Source organism: Microchirus variegatus (assembly GCF_963457635.1).
Source record: "Microchirus variegatus genome assembly, chromosome: 12".
NCBI classification, from domain to species: domain Eukaryota; kingdom Metazoa; phylum Chordata; class Actinopteri; order Pleuronectiformes; family Soleidae; genus Microchirus; species Microchirus variegatus.
In genome coordinates this window covers 12,485,291-12,498,780 of record NC_139813.1, presented here as the reverse complement: position 1 = coordinate 12,498,780, position 13,490 = coordinate 12,485,291, and the positions used below count along the sequence as shown (strand labels likewise).

The window sequence follows — 13,490 nt, the reverse complement described above, 5'->3', positions numbered from 1 at the left end:
TGCGACATTTCCAGGTACCTGGCCAATCACAAGAGAGTTGGGAAAGCTCTCGCTGGCTGGCCAATCACAACACTTCTCTCTTCTGGGGGTGAGATTTCAGTCTGAAACGACGCGACTGATGAGAGCTTCAGTGAGGAGAGATTTCGATCGGCTCATTGGCAGCAACTAGGAGATTTTTGACCATAAAAACAAGTTACTGTACGTAAGTAGACCTCCATAACTCATATGTGTGATAGGATATGAAAAAAAAGAATAATCTTCAAACAATACTATACTACTATACAATACTAGGAAAGTGAAGTCACACGAAAATCACAAAAACGAGCTGTAGAAGTATGTTAAATTCATGTTTTATTTGCACATCACCAAACCACAACAAGCACGATCTCATTGTAAAAATAACTGTAACTTTAATGCACTTATTATTACTTTTCGATTAAAAGCTCCTGTACATTTATGAAGGGTTTTATAGTGCTGGATTTTTAGAGTTCCCTGAAAGAGATTTTGACCAATTCTCTGTCTCTGAAACTGTAAACACAGTGGAGACATTTGACAGTGGAGACATCATCATTATCTCTGACTGACAGTTTTATTCCAGAATAATTACAGTTAACAGAAAAACTCAGCCACATTAAACCCTCCATTGTTTTCTGACAATAGTGATGCATGTTTTACTCTTCATTAGTAGTAGTAACAGGAAAGGAAAAATTGTAAGCAATAAATAGCAGTAGCATTTCCTTAATGGAAAGCTTAAAGGATAATAAATGGTTAGTTGTGCAAAAAATTATTGTGGCAGATTATACAATGAGCTCAGCTAATGTGATTATTAATACTTAATGATATAAAAACCTATGTTTTAAGTCACTACACACTGATATAAAAGTGGGAAAGCTTTAGTATCTCCATAAATCTTCATTTAATAGCCTGTGTTTATTTATATGTCCTTTCTGCTGCATTTACATCACATTAGTACACACGTGTGTGTCTTGTGTGTTGGTGTCTGTATGAAAGTAAATGTGTGCGTCCTATGGGAGTGTCTCCACGTTGACGAAGGTGAGGACGACGTCATGCAGGATGTTGATTCTGTCAATCTGGTTGAGCTCCCTGATGCGGTGGCGGAACTCAAACAGTGGGATGTTGTTCACTGCCACTCGGAACGCATCCTGAGTGCACATGATCTTCATCTGGAACAGAGCACATCATCAACAATGTCATACTTCCACATAGTCTGGGAGCAATCATGCAGGCAGTGCTCAAATATAACAAAAAATACACGTATCACTCACAGATTTGTTTTTAAAAAAGTGTTTTTTTAACCAAACCCCTCAACACAACAAACCTGAAAGGTAAATTTACAACTAAAGCTGGGAAGCTTTCAGTCAGATTGCTTCTGTATGAGGCTGTTTCGCTTTACTTGCGCGGTGTGCTTCTTCCACCTCCCAAAGTGCCACAGTGACAGTCCACAGACATTACAAAAAGTAATGCTATCACAGAGAGCCATATCTGGCAGGATTAATCAGCATTATTAATAGACATTTGTTTATATTTAACAGTGACCCTCGATGGCAAAAGTAGCAACAAGTCCGCCCAGCAAACCAGTAAACAAATAATTTTATTTTTGTTTTGAAGAAGCCACTACATGCTTCAAATCACAGTATTGTACTAAAAAACATCAACTTTCTATTTGAATTAGGGTTGTTTGATATGTGTGAATGAATGATCTGTGAATGATTATCACATTCCAGTGCTTCTGTTGTTTTTTCGACCAATCAGCTGCTCCACAGAGGAAACACATGGCTACTTATCTGCAGCCTGCTCCTCACTGTTGCTGTGCTTCAGAAGCTGCGGTGTGTGTTCACCGTTGAATGAAGATGGAAAACGCAGAAGAACTAAATCATTGCTGTACATCTTAACGAAGACAGAGACTTCCGGTCATGCGGACACCGATCTCACTTCTGCTATGGGAGCGGACGCGTTAGCACTAGCATTTAAGCTAGCGAACGTTATGCTAATGCGTTAGCATAAAAGTTAGCAGACTTCATCGTAGAAAACTTTCTCCAGAGCTTATGTACAACAAACAGATGGATTATTTAGCAGCTGAAAGAGTGCAGGGCATGATAATAACTGGACACCTTGAGGAACAGACACAGTAGTTACGTCGGAGATGACGACATGATGTCAGCAGCCCGAACCTCTTATTAACCTTCTATCTTCTTATGGGGTGAGTTTTCATTAACGTCGTTTCAATTTTTAGGAAATTTGTATTCATATATCATTTTATTTTTATCTTGGAACCCCCTGGGACCTCTTTATAGAACCATTGCGGTCCCTAGACCTGTTATTGATAAACGTTGTTCAAACTATTACAATAGTTTTTTCAGGGCTCTCAAGTTGAGATAGGGGTAGGTCTTGTGTGTTGTAGGTCTTGTGTGTGTGAACATTTTGAGCCTGACATCTTTGAAACAGACAAATGCAACGATTAATGTATGCATGGCCAGGATATAAAATCCAAAAATTAATTTAAAATTAATCCGATATAATTTTCATGTTATTATGGTTTTTTTTTAATGTATTGTATATGTATTGTTCTGTGTAGCACTGTAGCTCACACAATTTGGATTCAGTTTGAGGAGTGCCTACATTCAAATGGCCACATCTTGTTTAAATATTATCCAATTTCCACGTGTGTGACATTGATGGAAAGCTTAGAGATCACACTTTCATAATCTGTAAATAACTCAAAATGCACCTCAGGATACTTATTCCCAGTTTTGCCATGGCTGGTCACATTGTCCTCTCCAGCTTTAAGGTGTGGTACCAGAGCACACTGAAGCGGATACGGTTGTAAGTAAAGTCGTATGTAAACATGGACATGAAGACACCACCTGGCGAAGCCTGTAAAGCCTAAGTGTTATTGATGTTATTGAGCAAAACGAGACCCTCACTGACCTCCAGGAGCCTCCCTGCAGTACAGCAACTCCCTTATCTAGGGCTCCCTTGCACAAACGACTTTCCAACCCTTTCCAACTTTTCCAAAGGTTAGCCTGACATTAGCCATGAGAAAGTGACTTGGAGTCAGTTAAACGCACCATATGGAGAATTTTGTAACATTTTGTACAGATATCACAACACAACAAGTCTAGCCGTGGTTAAAATAATTAGCAGCTTCTGTCAATAAAATATGAAGTAGAAAAGCAAACTGCAGGTGAATGCATGTGGTAATGGGTTAATGTTGTTAAAGTGCTACACACGGCATCCTCAAGCTCAGTTACTGAATCCACTCTGTGGTTCCTCTGTTTGAGTCTCACCTCAAAAGGGCTGCCGAGACCAAAGGGGAAGGGTCCCTTCATCTCTCTCTCCTCCGGCCCCCAGCGCTCACCCAGTTTGTGGTTACGAACCATCACCTGCTTACCCCCCTCACTGAAGCGAGGGTTGATATGAAAGGCAATGTCATTGCCTCTCAGAAAGTTCACTGTGAACCTGTGAGACACCAAAGTTTGACTTGAACTGACATTGGATGGAGATATGCACTTCATATTTAACTGAATTGAAACAACTTGAGATAATAAATCATAGAGAAAATCAAAGATAGACACTCATGGCCACTTCTTTAGGTACACCTGTCCAACTGCTTATTAACACAAATGTCAAATTGGCACAAACACATGGTCAAGAATGGTGAAGACTGACTTTAAGTGACTTTGAATGTGGCATTGTTGGTGTACAATGGGCGGGTCTGGGTATTTCAGAAATTGCTGATCGACTAGGATTTTTCAAGCACAACAATGAAAAAAGGCTAATGTAACTTGAATAACCACTAGTTACAGTCAGGGTATGAAGGGTTACAGCAGCACACCATCAAACACTTATTGTTTACACATAATACCTAAAGACGTGGCCAGTGAGTGAAGGTTAACAGAATTATACAGGTATGTACTGTATACATAAATAAACGTACATTTTAGCGTTAGGTTTCACATGGCCCAAGATGGTCATCATCATCTTGTCATACACTCCACGGGCCAGGTTCAAGTTGTACGGCACGCTCTAAAAAAAAAGAGAAGCAAAAGTGTTAGGGAAGATTTATAAAACAACCTGACAACCAAAAACTGCGTAAGATAAATTTGATTTCTTGCTTACTAGAGGCCCAGATGTGGGTGGAATCCAGTGTGTAGGCATCGTGTATGGATTCTGTCCAGGCCAACCAGGCTGGCCTGGCCAACCAGTCCAACTGGGGAGGATAGGCCATCCTGGAACGTGTGGATTGACGGTGGAAGCAGGACGAGGAGCGGGAACAGGAGCAGGAGTAGGAAGAGGAACAGGAGCAAGAGTAGGGGCCTGGAATGGGACTTGGACTGGGACTAGAGTTGGAGCAGGGACTTGAGCAGGGATCTGAGCTTGAATTGGAGCTGGGAGCTGTGTAGGCTGGTACTGGGTGCCTGACCAGCAAGGGCCGCAGGGCTGCACTGGAGCTGACACTGGAACTGGAAAGGCAGCTGGAACTGGAGCTGGAAAGGGAGCTGGAGCTGGAGCTGGAGCTGGAGCTGTGGTGATGATAGTGGTTGGTACAGGAGCTGGTGATATAACTTGGCTTGAGGCTGGATATGAAACTGGTGCAGGAACAGAGACGGGAGCTGGTTGTGTCCCAGGCCAGCACGGTGTGTTTGGCTGGCCAGTCCAGCACGGTGTGTTTGGCTGGCCAGTCCAGCACGGTGCAGGCTGGGTGGGCTGTCCTGGCCACGCGGGGAATGAAGTCGCAGATGGTGTCAGGCCGGGCCAAAGGCTGTTAGTCTGTGGGGCAGAACCAGTGGACGGGCAGCTGCCACAGAGAGGATCAGAGGGCTGAGAGGGAGAGGGAGGAGGAGAGGGGGAGGAAGATGGGAGAGTGGGGTCAGGGGCAAGGACAGAGATCCGGGGAAGAGACAGTGTGGAAAGGATGGAGGACACCAACTTGCAGTTGCAAACATAAGCAAGGATTGAAACATTTTCTATTTAGATGCAAAAATGCAGAGGCGAGAGTAGCGGCAATAATTTGTGTCAGTCTTACCAGTGTAGAGATCTGAGGATATGATGAGATACTTACATTCATGCTGCCTGTCAGAACAAGATCAAAACCCAGTTTATTTGACATCTTTTTTTTTTTATTCTTTATTGTCAAGACACTCAAAACACAGCAGAAAGACAGAAAACAAACATGGATTTGAGTCACAAGATGAAAGAAAATGGAAATGCCACATTATGGGACATCAAAATATTTAATTATTTAACTATTTAAGATGTATTTTTAATTCTATAGACACTGACAGAATAGTTATCCAGGGGGTCAACAGGGTATTGCACACATTTTTAGGGTAGATGATTGTCTCTCCACATACTATATATATTTTTTAGTAAAGGTTAGTGGATGCCATGGTGTGGACTAATAGAATGATGGCAACAGAAAACCCTGTGAGAGAAACATGATGACACAATGGCTCTCAGTCATATGTGCAGTTATAGAGGAATGTGCAATCACAATGATTCTTGTGACTGCACATTCTGCTCCGTGGATTTAAATATAAGAACTTAACAGATCATTTTTTAAGTCATTACTTCATAATTTAGTCGTATAGAGCAAATGCATAAGGTAGCACCATGATGACATTTAATTATGCACCGTTTTTATTTAGTTTTTAAAGTTTAGGACTTTTCAGAAGCTTAATTTTTTGACCAAATCAGTTGCACAACATGAACACCAATAATCTATGCATTCAGAGTTATAATTATACAATGTATTAGGATATTATTGTATCATACATTTGTTTACTGTTGCATTGTAGCATGACCTCAGTCCAGACAATACAAATGTCAAATTTTTGTATCTGATGCTCAGAAATCTAAACTATTATCTGGTTATGCGTATGAGCTGCCACGGTTAAAATGAAGAGCAGAATTTACCTTGTCTTGTCTTTCTGTCCTCAGATGCACAGAGGAGCAGGCTGCAGGCTGTGGTGTAGTTTAGGTGAATCTGTCCAACACAAAGATGCTGTCTTTTATAGACCCAGACGCTCCCTCACCGTCCAGTCACTCCTCACTTCATCAGGAGGACATCACCCTGACACGTCACCGCGACGTGCCATATACGTGGTGAGCGATAAGTTACCCTCTCACTTAAAATGTTCCATAGATTTTTTTTTTCAGATTTGGTTTGGTTGGATCCATGTTATCTCTTTGACATTTTCCTCAGGAGTTTAAACATAACGTGGGAAAGTTACGCTGGTCTTTAAAACAAATTAAAGGAAGTTAGACTTAGTTATAGTTCATTTACTTTAACTTTGTTTCTTTTGCATATATATAATAAAAACAATACCATATCAGAGGTATGACAGTAGAGAGAACAATCCCTGCCTCCACGGGGTGAAAATAGAGAAACTGGGGATTGAGGTAAATAGATAAATAAGCAAATTTATAGCGATAGGTATGAATTCATGTGAAATCTCTAAGACAAGTTAAGGCAAGTGTTTTGTTTCTATAGTGTCAAACCATAATAAGTTATTCTGGGCATTTTTCATATAAAACAGGCCTTTATTATCCACAGACTCAACATTCCTCCATAAGTGAGCAATGTGTGACAGTGATGAGAAAGAGAGAGGGGAATGGTAGTGAGGGTGATGTTGACGATGATGATGATGATGATGATGGTGGGGGATGACTTTCCCATTTTTTATACCCAAACTATCCACCGACAGCACAATGATCTGTTCTTGTGTTAATGGCTCACTTCACTGTTGAAAAGTCATGGGACTGTTTCACATTTCGGTTCAGTCTGGTTCTTCACTATAGTAACACGATTACAGCAGAGAGACAGAGGAGTCAGGGTCCACCGCTGTGACTCCCACTCATACACACCGCAGAGTTCACCCCCAGGTTAATTCACACTTCAGATTTCAGATTCATCTCTGCATGATACATCTCGATCTCCTCCAACCTGTTCGAATACTGGTTCACATCTGTTAAACAAAATGGAGCGACTTAGTCACTGTCAAATGACATAAATCTCCACGGCAGCGACTTCACAACAAATAACAGTCACATATTATGTGGAGTCACACAATTGCAGTGATTGTCCTCACACCATTATTAGATCAGCCGTCACCTGAGCTGAAAATGTCAGAAATTGCAGAAAGTATCTCAGAATGCGGAGATAATAATCCTCAAAGAATTCAGCTCCTTTCCGCATTTCCTGTTGGATCTTTGTGTTTATCTGTAAACGGGGAGATCCAGGGAAGTAGTGTGTTGGGGATATGGTTGCCGACCAGGCTGTCATCATTCCATATAAATAATTAAGTATAAGGATCATTTACTCAATTAAAAAGAAACATAATCACTGTATTAAAGTTTGGAATGTGTGTGTGGAAAGCCCTGCATTTTCAGTTAACATGTGGATAATATTCTGTTAAACACACGGTTGTTGCACTGAGAAATGTGATATGACACAATCCACATAAATGGATGATAATTCAATTATTAAATTCCACACAAACAGAATGCACACACACACACACACACACACGAGACAGTTTGGGAAATGGAAGCCTCCTGTTCTCTCTGTGAGTGTTTTAGTTTAAGTAGCAGTAATCGAATCTGTTCAACTGAGCATCTGGTATGATGAGATCTCCTACAAGCTGTTACAAGGCAAACTTTTAATACTTGCTCTCTTTGCCTTCATCAGCTTCTTTGCAGCAGTGGTGAGAGACAAAGTAGAAAAAGACTGTAAATATCCATCCATCCATCCATTATCTACCGCTTTTATCCTCCACCAGAGGGTCGCGGGGGGTGCTGTGCCTATCATATGAGGGAAATCAGGAACAAGCTAATGATCAGAAAGTGAGTAAATGTGTTTGTTTTCTGGATGTTTGCATGGGCAACTGTTTATTATTATTAAAGGCAGTGGTGTGCTCAGACATCGACACGTAACACAACATTTAACTGCATTTTCAAAGAGTTGCTAAAAAGAGAAAACACATTTATGTGTGTTTTTCTCCACTTCTTCGTCCATTGTATTTATATTATTCCAATACAGTAAAATGCAGAAGCAGGAGGGACATTTCAGTCATGCAATTTCTAAATGTCCTCTTTCGTTCACTGAAAGCATTTCCATTGCACACAAAGGTCCCCCTCTGTCAATCATAAACATTTAAAGACTAATCATGTTTAATATGTTGATTTTAATAACCCAAACACTCTTAAAGGTGTTTAATAGTTTTACTCGGTAAGTTTCTTCAAATTAACTGAGTGGAAAATGCAAGTGGACTGAGTGGAAAACTTAAATGCATTTTTGGAGCAGTATTACACACTTATTTTATTGAGAATTGATGCTATGGGCCTCTTAAAAGGTAAAAAATAAAATTTGACAAGGAAATACTATACAAATACCTTTCAAAATGGAACCTTATGAGGTCAGAGGGCATGGTCTCCATCTGTGCAGGCTGGGTCCATGGGAAAAAAAGGGCGATAAAGTGTCTTTTCTGTGTTTGATGTTTGTTTTTGCTGCCCTCATGTGGCCAAAAAAAACCTTAGACCACCTGGAGAAACTTTTATTTCTGCTTACAAGAACCTAGATCAGCACAAACTGTGTCTCAAGGACATTTTCTAGATAAACAGAACTCAGCAGAAGCTCAAACTTCACCCTGGGGACAAAATGCCTGAACAACAATGGGACGAGCATTTATATTTGTTTAAACCATTAACAAAATGACTAATGAGATTGATCTTTCCAAAACAAAAAACACCAAAATAAATCTTCCTTGTCAGGATCTTTGAGACTTTGATTAGAGTGCCTATTGTTACCGAGAAACAATCCTGTTCATTTGGTTCATGTTTATTTCCCTGCGTGTTTGGACTGTCAAGACCTTGTACCTGCAATTTGACCCCAGTAAACAACGTAATAAAAAGGTCCACATACATGCATGTAGCCTCATTTGAGGGGACGTTTACCATGTGGTCATGACATATGCTGTCAGCTGGCCGAGGGACTTGTGATGTCACTTGCAGCAGATCTCCTTCTGAAGTTCCCACCAATGGGAGAGCTGAGGAAAGACGAGACAACCGTGAGATGTGCTGCTGTTAGGCAGAAGAGAGTATTCTGGCAGAGGATTCTTCTGAAGCAACAGTGGCTGCATTAGCCTCTGATAAGCTCTGGGCCCTGTTCCAACACTCGTAAGCGGCAACCTCCTTATCTCCCCATCTTCTCATTATCCCGCCTTTTTCACACTTTCCCTGAAAATTAAAGACAAATTTATAGGATGGTAAAAGAATAAAGAAACAGGTAATCCCCCCAAATAGGTGACATTTCTGGTGGTTAACCCAATAAAAAGAGGGGGTAATTCCCCATGATATAGTGTCTTTAAATAACCTGTGGATGTTTGACAACTCAGCAGTGGAAAAAACTCCCCTCTAAAGACGCATTTAGGGCTTTCAAAGAGTGAGAGAACACGGGAGATAAAATCAAAGAGCGTGTGTAAGAGTGTGTGGTTGATAGTTTCAAAGAAAATAATATTGCTGCAGTTGCCATGGGGACAGCAGCACACTTTAGCAGGAGTATCCCTCTCTCTCTCTCTGTGTGTGTGTTTCTCTCTCTGTGTATTAAAGTCATCATCACATGTGGAGCTCGAGAGGTCAATGTAATATCACAAAGGATGATATAGATATTTTTGGATTGTGTGTCAAACATAAACAGCAGCAATTTAGACAAGTTACTGTTGGATTCATAATATTAAGGTACGGCACTACCACAATCCGCCACTAGATGGGGGTAATAACTGTCACAACAGTGTTGAAATGATTTGGTTCATGTTCCATGAAAGAAAACAGAATTTGTGTGCAAAGTATCCAATCTGCACATGTGCCTCATGGACTTTAAACCCAGATTATACTTTATCTAATTGCCTTAATACAAATACTTTCAATTACACAACATCTTCTTTACCAGGAAGGACTTTTATTCTACATGTCAGTGTCTAATCTTACTGCATCTCAAAAGCATTGTGTGATTTTGTATATATTTTTGTGCTGATGCTGCTTTATTTCGTCACTCATTCTTTATGTATACTCTTTTCTTTTAATATATCCCTTTTATGTCCTTAAATATTGATCGTCGCCATTGATTGATTTGGATTCGTTTGGACTGCGTGTTGACGTCTGCCAGCAAACCAAATTTGCCAAAATGAAAAGTGGATGTTTTCACTCTCCCCCGAAGCTTTTAAGAAAATTGCAAAACTTTTCCATATTCCAGCGACTAATTGATAGTCAAGTGATATATTTGGGGGTCAGGTGTCATTTGTATATGCACTCAGTCTGTAACTCAAGAGTGTTTCCCCCCAGAAAAGTGAGAGGTAAAATGTGAAAATATGGATTTTATTTTCAAGCAATATGCAAAGCACATATACAGAAGCTTTATCGGTCCTTCCACGTACTATCCTGATCTAGACACCATCTTTAATACACATAATATATACTGTGTGTGCAGGACAGATGTGGCTGTCATTAAAGCCCATAATAAGTGTGTAGTCCTGAGCAGAAGGGGGCGTTTCCGATGCTTGTAGTAGTCTGCGCTCACGCATTTCCCATGAGGATTTATGGGTGACAGGGAGGCAGCATGGGAGACAGAGGAGGTACGAGCAGCATCATCACAAGAAGACAAATCACTGGGGCAGGAAATAGATCTGGTTTGGAAGAGTGTGTCAATATGGAAACATCTATATATATATATATATATATATAGTATAGTTGGAGGAGAAATGCACTTCTGATTTGATGAACTTTCCAACTGCAGAAGTAACTGGCAAAATGGTGAAGGCTTGAGTCGGAGGACATGTTACGACACCACCTGTGTTTAACAACACAGAAGAGCTAGAACTGGTATAATAATAATGACTCTGCCTCCTCTGTCATCTCCCCCCCCCCCCACACACACACACTAAACCAAACAGTCAGACATAAGGACTCTTCTGCAGCAGCAGTGGGAGAAATTGACTTTTAACATTCACTCGCCGTAGTCGGGGGTAAGAGCCAGACCCTGTGCTACAAATGGCACGTCAGACACAGAGAGGAGGGGATGTTAATGAGGACGGTAATGTCAGAGAGGGCAGAAGCTGACCCACTGTCTGTGTTTCCACTGAGCTCTGGGGCTGGAGAGTCGTCTGTGTCTGGCTTCACTTCAAAAACACTTAAGTTACACACACTCTTTAGTAGCACAAGATAAAAAGCGGCATGACTCGGTTTTTATCTGAAGCAACAGTTTATTGAAGAATGTGTTGAATAAACCTGGTGTAATAGGCCTTTTTTTCTACCATAATTACCATGATCACAGCAGCAGTTTCTATATTTCCTTCTCTATTTCTTTTGATAAGATTGGGTTCAAGTGATGATCTAACCAAGAACTTATGACGTGGAATGAGCTGTGTGGGAAATCAGCAGTCAATGTCCATTTTGAAGCTCTGGTAAGTTCTACAAATTTCATATATACTCAAAATGTACAGAGATTGTATTGCAAGTACGTACAATTATGTTTTGTAATCGTGGCATTATAATAAATCAAATCATCCTTTATTTAGCCAGGAAGGTCCTATTGAGACACACTATCTCTTCTTCCAGGGAGTCCTGGTCATCATCAGCATCATATATAGTACAACTGTAGTTACAGAGACGAGACTATTGATGACGTAAAAATAAAAACATGGTTTTTTTCATGACCTTTGAATGTGTTTAAAGACGTCAGCGTCTCTTGTGAAAGAAATATAGTTATGCAGCATTGTAGCAAATGTAGCATTATCCAATATTTCTCACACTAGGAATAAGTATGGAGGACGAGACCTGACATATCAATCAATCAATCAATCAATCAATAAATTAATACAGGAATAAATAAATACATGTAAAAAATTCATTCATTTATTCATTTAATTAATTAATTAACTATGTATTTATTTATTTATGTATTTATGTATTTATTTATTGATATGTCAGGTATCCTCCTCCATAATAAGCACCTGTACATGAACTCTCATATATATATATATATACAGTTAGTTGGAGGTGGTTCCCAGGTTGTGTGCAGGTGTGGGTGGATGTGAAGGATGTGAGTGGAAGTCGTCCTCTCTGCCGCTGCTGGCTGTCACAGGTGCTCTCCCCCTCTCTCCTCCTCTCTCCTCCTCCTCTCCTCTCCTCTCCTCTCCGCCCTCTCCGCTCTGCGCTCATTCGCTCTCTCCAACAGCCCGGATGTAGCGCACACCACCGCACAGTCGTCCACTCACTGTGGTAATAACATGGCGCTGGCAGACACTTAACGGTGCCCACCATAATAACACTATCCTCAGTCACAGACCCACACAAGCGGCGGGACATGTGAGCTCCTCGACCCCCAGCACAAGCAGGTAGGTCCGGAGCATTTGATGCGACATATGCGCTTTGACGCGGCGGAAATGGTTAGAAATGAAGCAGCTGCCGCTGCCGCTGCTGCTGCTTCTTGCAGGAGGGAAAGAAGCCGCTGTGGAAAGGCGATTTTTTTTTTGCAAGGCTGTAGTTTGTGTCTGCGGGTTGTAGCCTTGCAGTGGAAAAAAACAGCAGTGTCATTCAGGGCAGGTTAGCGCCGCTGCTTACGATGCGTCTTTGCACAAAATAAGTCATCATGTGTTGTCATGGCTGTCAGGCTCCCCTCCGTGCGTCGACCGCTGTCCTTGGTATTGAACTGGGTGGGCATGATCACACCTTATGCATGCTCCCGTGTAGACTGTGCAGGCCTGTGTTTGTGCCACGGTTTCCTTGGAGGCTGTCACTGTTGCTTAAATCAGGAGGGATTGTTTGTGGATGGCTGTGGGCTGATAACGTAGCGACAGTGGGGTCTCAGTGCGTGGATGATGCCCGGTGCTTGAGTTGAGGGACTTGGATCTCTCTTGTTGCTATAATGTCTTTATTTCCCCACTGTCACAGCATCTCAATTTGCTGCAGCAGTGCTCCACTGTATGTCAGTGATGATGACAGTGCAAGACATGTATTCACACTGCATGTTTTTTGTTTTTTTTTTGCTTGCAGCCAACCAGACTCAGTGTGTGTGTGTGTGTGCATGTATTTATTACCTCTTGAGGACCTTTTCTGGCATAAACATTGACCTTGTCAGAAACAGTAGTCCTCGTGGAGACCAAAACCTGGTCCTCATGAGGCAGAAGCTCAAATATGAGTTCAACTACATCATCATTTTGACATTGTGAGGACATTTCAACTGGTTCTCACAACTTTGTTAAGATTAAGCATGCGTATTATGTGTATGAATGTCCTCACGAGTATAGAGAGACGTGTGTGTGTGTGTGTGTGTGTGTGTGTGTGCACTGGCCATTTAAGGCCAGGAACATATGGCTCGTTTTCAAGTTCAACGTGGCTTTTTGGATTAGAACGTGTAGAAGGAAAATTAAAAGTGGTGGCCGTGAGCCGGGGTTCCCCCCTTCTAAGCTCCT

The 13,490-nt window shown here is 41.3% G+C and overlaps 2 protein-coding genes across 3 annotated transcripts in view; one reads left to right on the top strand and one right to left on the bottom strand.

Annotated features, from left to right (window-relative positions):
• Window positions 1-394: 394 nt before the first annotated feature.
• LOC310934722 (uncharacterized protein) lies at window positions 395-12,739 on the bottom strand (the record flags this gene model as incomplete). Its single annotated transcript, XM_083898517.1, has 5 exons — window positions 395-1,184; window positions 3,309-3,480; window positions 3,959-4,047; window positions 4,141-4,988; window positions 12,640-12,739. 5 exons carry the CDS (start codon window positions 12,737-12,739, stop codon window positions 1,026-1,028), a joined length of 1,368 nt encoding a protein of 455 aa, XP_083754643.1. The 3' UTR covers window positions 395-1,025.
• pak5 (p21 protein (Cdc42/Rac)-activated kinase 5) overlaps window positions 12,288-13,490 on the top strand; it is a 70,434-nt gene continuing 69,231 nt past the window's right edge. Inside the window, exon 1 of one of the 2 annotated variants that reach the window (XM_083898968.1) lies at window positions 12,288-12,413. The gene's annotated coding sequence lies outside the window, so the exon portion shown is untranslated. The remainder of the gene's footprint in view (window positions 12,414-13,490) is intronic. The other variant, XM_083898969.1, reaches the window with a different exon arrangement.